The sequence below is a fragment of the Lampetra planeri genome, chromosome 1 (genome assembly GCF_965212315.1).
Source record: "Lampetra planeri chromosome 1, kcLamPlan1.2.h2, whole genome shotgun sequence".
Taxonomy (NCBI): Eukaryota; Metazoa; Chordata; class Hyperoartia; order Petromyzontiformes; family Petromyzontidae; genus Lampetra; species Lampetra planeri.
Genome location: NC_136107.1, coordinates 2,745,854 through 2,751,853, shown reverse-complemented (window position 1 = coordinate 2,751,853; position 6,000 = coordinate 2,745,854). Strand labels below are relative to the sequence as shown.

The window sequence follows — 6,000 nt, the reverse complement described above, 5'->3', positions numbered from 1 at the left end:
TGGGTGAGAGGGACGAGTCTAATAAGGAAGGATGGTGCCACGGGACCTCCGTTCATTTGTGAGCAGTCAATTGTGTGTGCCCACCCACAGCTCCAGTCGCTGGTACATTTGACAAGGGGTGGGCAAGTCGAGGAGGCGAACACTTGTCACCTACCCCACGTGAAATGCGTTCCCAACAGAATTAATTTCAGCGGCAACTACCCCGAGCCAGTCTCGACATCTCAAGCGTCACCGGCAGTCAGGCGTCGTCGTGTCACGCATCTGTCCGTGTGGCGTTCGGGCGTTAGCGCTCGTTTCAGGCTTAGCTACTTGCAAAACGGAACGCGCGCCTGACGCTGCCGTTCCATCGCTCTCGGCGAACGCATTCGTAGGACGAGCGAGCCGCGAAAACCACAACGGGTGTGTGGGCATGACACGTCGTAATCTGAGCAACGATTGCGTCGTGAAACCCTCCGCGAACCGGACTCGGCCAAACCAATCGAATTGTCGCGCGCGCTCGCTCGCAAAGCGATTTTGTTTTTAACAGCGCCGATTATTATGGTGTCGAGAGCGATTCTCACAGCCACAACTTTAGCAAAGGGCAACGGTCGTTGACCCTTTGGAAATACGCCAACTGCTGCAACGCGATCGCGAGCAGCGCAAACCCCACCTGGACACGTCGCTCTAACAAAGGCAGGTAACGACAAAGACACACGTTTTCTGTAAAGTCAAGTAGAATGGAAATAATAAAATAATAAAAATAAAACATAATAAAATAATTCTCACGACGTTTCGGCCACAACGCAAGCAGCCGTCCTCAGGTGGAGAACAGGTCTGTCCATTCTACGTGACTTTACCGAAAGAACCAAGAAGATGAATCCCTGCAGTCACGAAAGCTTTCAATCGAAATTTAAAGACACGTTGCAGCTTCAGCAAAAAAAAGTTCCACAAGTCGCCGTTTTATGTAAGTACGTACGCCGAACCTCGTCCGCAACCTCGCGTAGCCGAGCGTGCTCATCGGCGGCGCGGGTAATTTCACCTGAGATGATGTTTTTTGGATTTCAAAAAAATATAACAACGTGAACATTTCTATTGCTCTGAACAAAGGGCTCGCGCTCACGGGGACATGAGGCTTCGTAGCGACCCGGTGACGCGGGCCACGGAAATTAATCCCGGTCTCCAGGACGGCACGGGAAGAGGTCCCTGTCATTTACTTCCCGCTAAAACCTCTCAGGTCCGTTAAAACCCCGGTTTCATAACAGTATTCGTAATTGGAGTCAAGACAGCCATTATGTTACAAAATGCTACGTCCTTTCTTCTTAATTGCATAACACACATTTGACCTTTCAACTTTTGTAAACATAATTTCAATGTCGCTTAAAAGCATAAAACACAGTCTTTACAAAGCATTTATATTTAGATTATTTTCTACCTTCAAACTTGTAAAAATATAGATTTTCGTCAAAACCCTGAAATACGAGTATGCAACACTGCAGGCTTACGGACAGAAGCCAACATTTTGATCGGGATCGCGGTGGCTGAGTGATCGTGACGTTCTTGTACTCAGCGACTCAACCCAATACAGCCACACGCAGTCCAAATACTCGTCTTAAGCATAGGGGTGTTTGCTCACCACCACTTACACGATACGTTTAGATTATTTGGCTGCTGTACATTTCCACACGATATGCCACTTTCATTGAGCTATCATTTGTGGCCAGGTTGCGTCTGAAAATTAACTAATAGCTCAGTGGGCTTTGCTTGGTAAAATAAAAGTTATTTAGTTTTGGTTTATTAATTTATTTTAAGTGATTTGCTTCCCTTTGCACTCATATCGATTTTTTTGTATTGTTCGTCATTGTAACTCTCTGACCCGCCCCTACTGGACATCTGTAAAGAAAATAGCTTCATAGCTCATCGGATTCCTCCAGGATAAAGAAACATTCTGATTCTGATGCCCTTAGCTATGTGAGGAAACATGAGACCCACGGAGGGTCCCCATGTAGGACATGGGAGCAGAAAACACAAACTCCACACAGGAAAAAGGCACCCGTGCGTGGCATTGAACCGAGATCCTTCGTGTTGTGCGTCCGCGAGTGTTACTGCTGCAGCGGTGATGCATGGCCCAAGCTCCCGCCTGACTCTGGAGTCGAACCTTTACCCCGAGTGAGTGGGGCTTGCAAACAACTCAACCTGTGCCAGATGAAGAAGCATCTGGCAGCCCCCTCGACTTACACGAACGAGTTCGATCCCTTCTCTTGGCAGACCGACAAAACACGCAACCACAACACAACCTCCGGCACGTACCTAGAGCGGATAGACACACAGATCCTTAAACTAATTGCACTCTATTAAGACATTTCAGCAGTCATGCCTAGGGTAGAAACCTGCACAATAGAGTTGAGGAAATTAATTGAGAGATTAATTGAAATTGCTGTTGATTGCCGTCGTCTTTTCCAATTATAATTCCCCCCCCTCCACCGTCTCTCTCTCACCCCCCCAGTATCCCCCCACCCTGCTCCCGTCTCCTCCCCCCTCCTCCCTCCCCCCGTTTGCAGCCACAATCTCAATTGTGCAATTAACGAGGCCCCTGGGACTGATATTGGGCCTGACGTTAAACCGATCATTAGGGATATCAGACACTGGGCTATTTAGGTGGTGGCTTGACGCGAGTGGCTAATGAGTTGATCACGCACAGTCGGAGGTCACAGTGCGGCAGAGATGGTATCTGGTACAGACATGGATGCAAGCTCCGTGCCCGCAACCAATCACTCACCTGACTTCTCATAAACTAAAACTAAACTTTTTTTTTTTACCAGGTAAGGCCCACTGAGCTATGTAACTTTTGTTCAGGAGCGCAAATGATGGCTTAACGAAGTGGCTTATCACGTTGCAAATTTATAGCAGCCAAAACTGCTCTCTGAACGCACGTCGATTCGAAATGTGGATTTTAAAAAAACCGGGAGGACTCGGCGAAAAATCCACGGCGTCGGGATCGAAGAAGTTGACATCCTCTCACGCTCTCCAGATCCCTCCACCAGGACCCCCCCCTCCTCGTCCACCAGGGCTGTCGAGGCAGGGCCCACCAGAGACCATCGGCCCCTCTCCGCAACCCCGTTCTTCAGAGCTGCATCTCCGAACTGGACACCAACACGCCCGCCTCGTCGCGCTTGCGGGAGTTGCGCCGCCCCACCGCCGTGCGGATGTACGGGGCGTTCCTCAGATCTGCGGGGAAAGCGGGGCCCAGGGGTGCAACGTGTGAGAGCCGCCGGTTGCCAAACCGTCCCCAGCGTCGGTCACCGCGGCGCCGCAGGGCTCACGGATCGCGCGGAGACTGTAGCGAGAAGCGTGCGTCCACGTGTCGGGCGAGGACGGGGGGGGGTGTTAGTCGATCTGCGGCTTCGGAGTCGCACGCGGCTCTTTCAGAAACCGCTTCGTGACGTTGTCCACGAAGGACCGCCGTCTCGTATTCGCCGCATTGCATTGTGGCTCTTGAGATATTGATTATTGTTTTTTTACGAATTCGAACAAAAAAAACGGCTCTTCTTGTTATTCAGGTTGCCGACCTGCGAGGGCTAGGAGGTGGTGGCTTGCAGACTTCTGACCTCTGCCACCCACATGGATTCATTAGCGCCAGGAGAAACACACGACGCACGCTCAATTCGGTGAGCAACCCACTTGCTCGACTGCCTCGTGGCCCCGCAGGTGGGTGGTGGAGTCTGTAACAACCACCACCATCACCACCACTCGATCAACGTTGACATCCCGGGGGAGGGGAGGGGCTTTTTGTTGCGTGACCTATGCGGAGCAGTGCTCTGTGCCGTGGTGCAGACCCCCAGAAGCCGGTTGGTCACATGGTGGCTGTCTCTGCTCACGAGAGAGTTTTGTGCTCTGCTATACGGAGTTCCGCGATTTTACCCAATGGTTTACAAACAACGCAAACATACTCTTTGGTTCTTTCGGTAAAGTAACGTAGGTAGAAACAATAATACTAGATCACGACGTTTCGATCGCAACACAAGCAACCGTCATCAGGTGTTAAAGGTAGAGCGACTCGATCAGGTGAGCCTTCTTGTCTGCCTACGTGACTTTACCGATAGAACCAACGAGTATGAATTCCTGCAGTCACGAAAGCTTAAAATCAAGATTGAAACGCAAACATAGTTTGTGCATAATATCGCTGTTTGGTGTTGAAACAGGGCCCTATGGTTTACGTGGAGTGCTCTTTCAAAGAACATCTCGTAGGCCAGCAGACTTTGATCAACCGGGTTTGCCGATGAGACGCAGAAGGTCGAAACCGGTCCAGAGTTTGCTGCTGGGCAAACGTGGTCCGACAAAGAAAACTGCTGATGGACTTTTTTTTCTTAGAATTCACTGATATGTGGAGGCAGAGAACCGAGTTCTGCCCACAAATGTTTAGCGCTGGACTGCGGTGAAACGTCAGCCAGGGAGTCTGGGGAGGCTCGGGAGAAACCCGATATGATTTGAACAAAACCAAATTTAAACGTGAGTCTGGAGAGAGTTAACATGTAGCGGATCCCAGTTGAGTGAATGGTAATTTCAAATGCGTGGCTGCCCTGCACATATTTGACAGGCGACACGTGACTGTCATGCATTAGGCATCCGGTATTTTATGGTGGCTGTGGCTGAGGGTAACATATTCCACGTTCGTCTCCTACCGGAGGATGCTGCGTCGAACGAGTAACATTTTGCTCGGGAAAAAAAATAGGTATATATATATAAACGTTGGGTCAAACGTCGATCCTCAAACAAAACACACCGCGAGCGTGCCGACAGCAAAAGAGCCTCGGATAGAATCGGCGCTCCCTGTCGCGCAGACGTTTCGGGATGAAAATGCTTTCGTTTTGCCCGCGGGAAGCGCTGGCAAAACGCCGCGGAGCGTGCGACATGAAACATCGCTGGGCTCTACGTCCGGTCGGCAAAAATAGATCCCTTCACTTCCATCCCGTCCTGCCGCGTGAAGCTAAAAACGGGCCACGGGGTCCCGTGCAGGCAGCACGAGGCAAGGACAAAGTTGTGCGGTCACCGCAAAAAACAAAATGACCATCATTAAGAATTAATATTTACCAAACGGTATCAATCGCGCAGATTATTTGACTTTGCTCTCATCGTATCCTATGGTTCTTTCGGCAGTCACGTAGATTGGAAAAATGTATAAGAATAAAATTATAAAAATAAAGCGAATAAAAGAATAATACAAATATCACGAGGTTTTCAGTCAAAATTTGCTCTTATCGCCTGGGAAATAAATCAATAAAGGCGTCCACGTCTGATGGATCTTCAAAAAGTAAATGCGCTGCGGAGCATTGAGCAGAGCGTTGCGCGGCCACGCATCGTGTCAAAGTAAGTGAGGGCATGGTGACTGCCATGCAACGTGTGTACGTACGTTGAACCTCTCTCGCACCGTACGTAGCCAACCGTGTCCATCGGAGGTGTGATAATAACATCATACAACAATAACAATAATACAAAAAATAGCAGAACAAGCGCATCGCGTGCAATCAGCAGGTGCGCGTGTGTGCCGTGTTTGCGTTTGTTGATTTATTTGACAGAAGGAAACAGGCAGCTCCCGTATCTCCGATTATCACGGTTGGCTACGTACGGTGCGAAAGAAGTTTGACGTACACGCAGCTATAGGTAGAGAAGAATAGTAGTGGTCTCCAGAGTATATTTGAAGCCGGGGCAGGGAGGGAGTTGGCGGCACAGACGCGTGCAAGGGGGAGCGAGAGTCCCAGACGACTTGTCAGCAGAAGGGAAGGAGCGACCCCCCGCTCAGTGAAGGTTAACTGTGGGTGATTCGGAGACAGATGGCCTCGTCAATGGAGCAGGAAGCGTCTGGGAGAGAGAGCGGAGCGAGACGAGAGGCGGGCAGGAGCGAGTCCACGGAGGATGCTGACGACAGTGACGATGGGAGCCAGTGGAGAGATCAGAGCAATTGGGGCGATGCGGTAACGTATCGAGATACGGGTCAGCAATCTGCAGTGGCATTTTGGATCATGT

General features: G+C 50.2%; 1 protein-coding gene across 2 annotated transcripts in view; it reads right to left on the bottom strand.

Moving 5' to 3' along the window:
* Positions 1 to 253: 253 nt before the first annotated feature.
* Positions 254 to 6,000, bottom strand: part of LOC144727630 (formin-like protein 3) — a 62,139-nt gene continuing 56,392 nt past the window's right edge. For both annotated transcript variants that reach the window (XM_078606631.1, XM_078606718.1), the window contains one exon: positions 254 to 3,204. In XM_078606631.1, the coding sequence (XP_078462757.1) occupies positions 3,101 to 3,204 (104 nt within the window). In that variant the 3' untranslated portion in view covers positions 254 to 3,100. The remainder of the gene's footprint in view (positions 3,205 to 6,000) is intronic.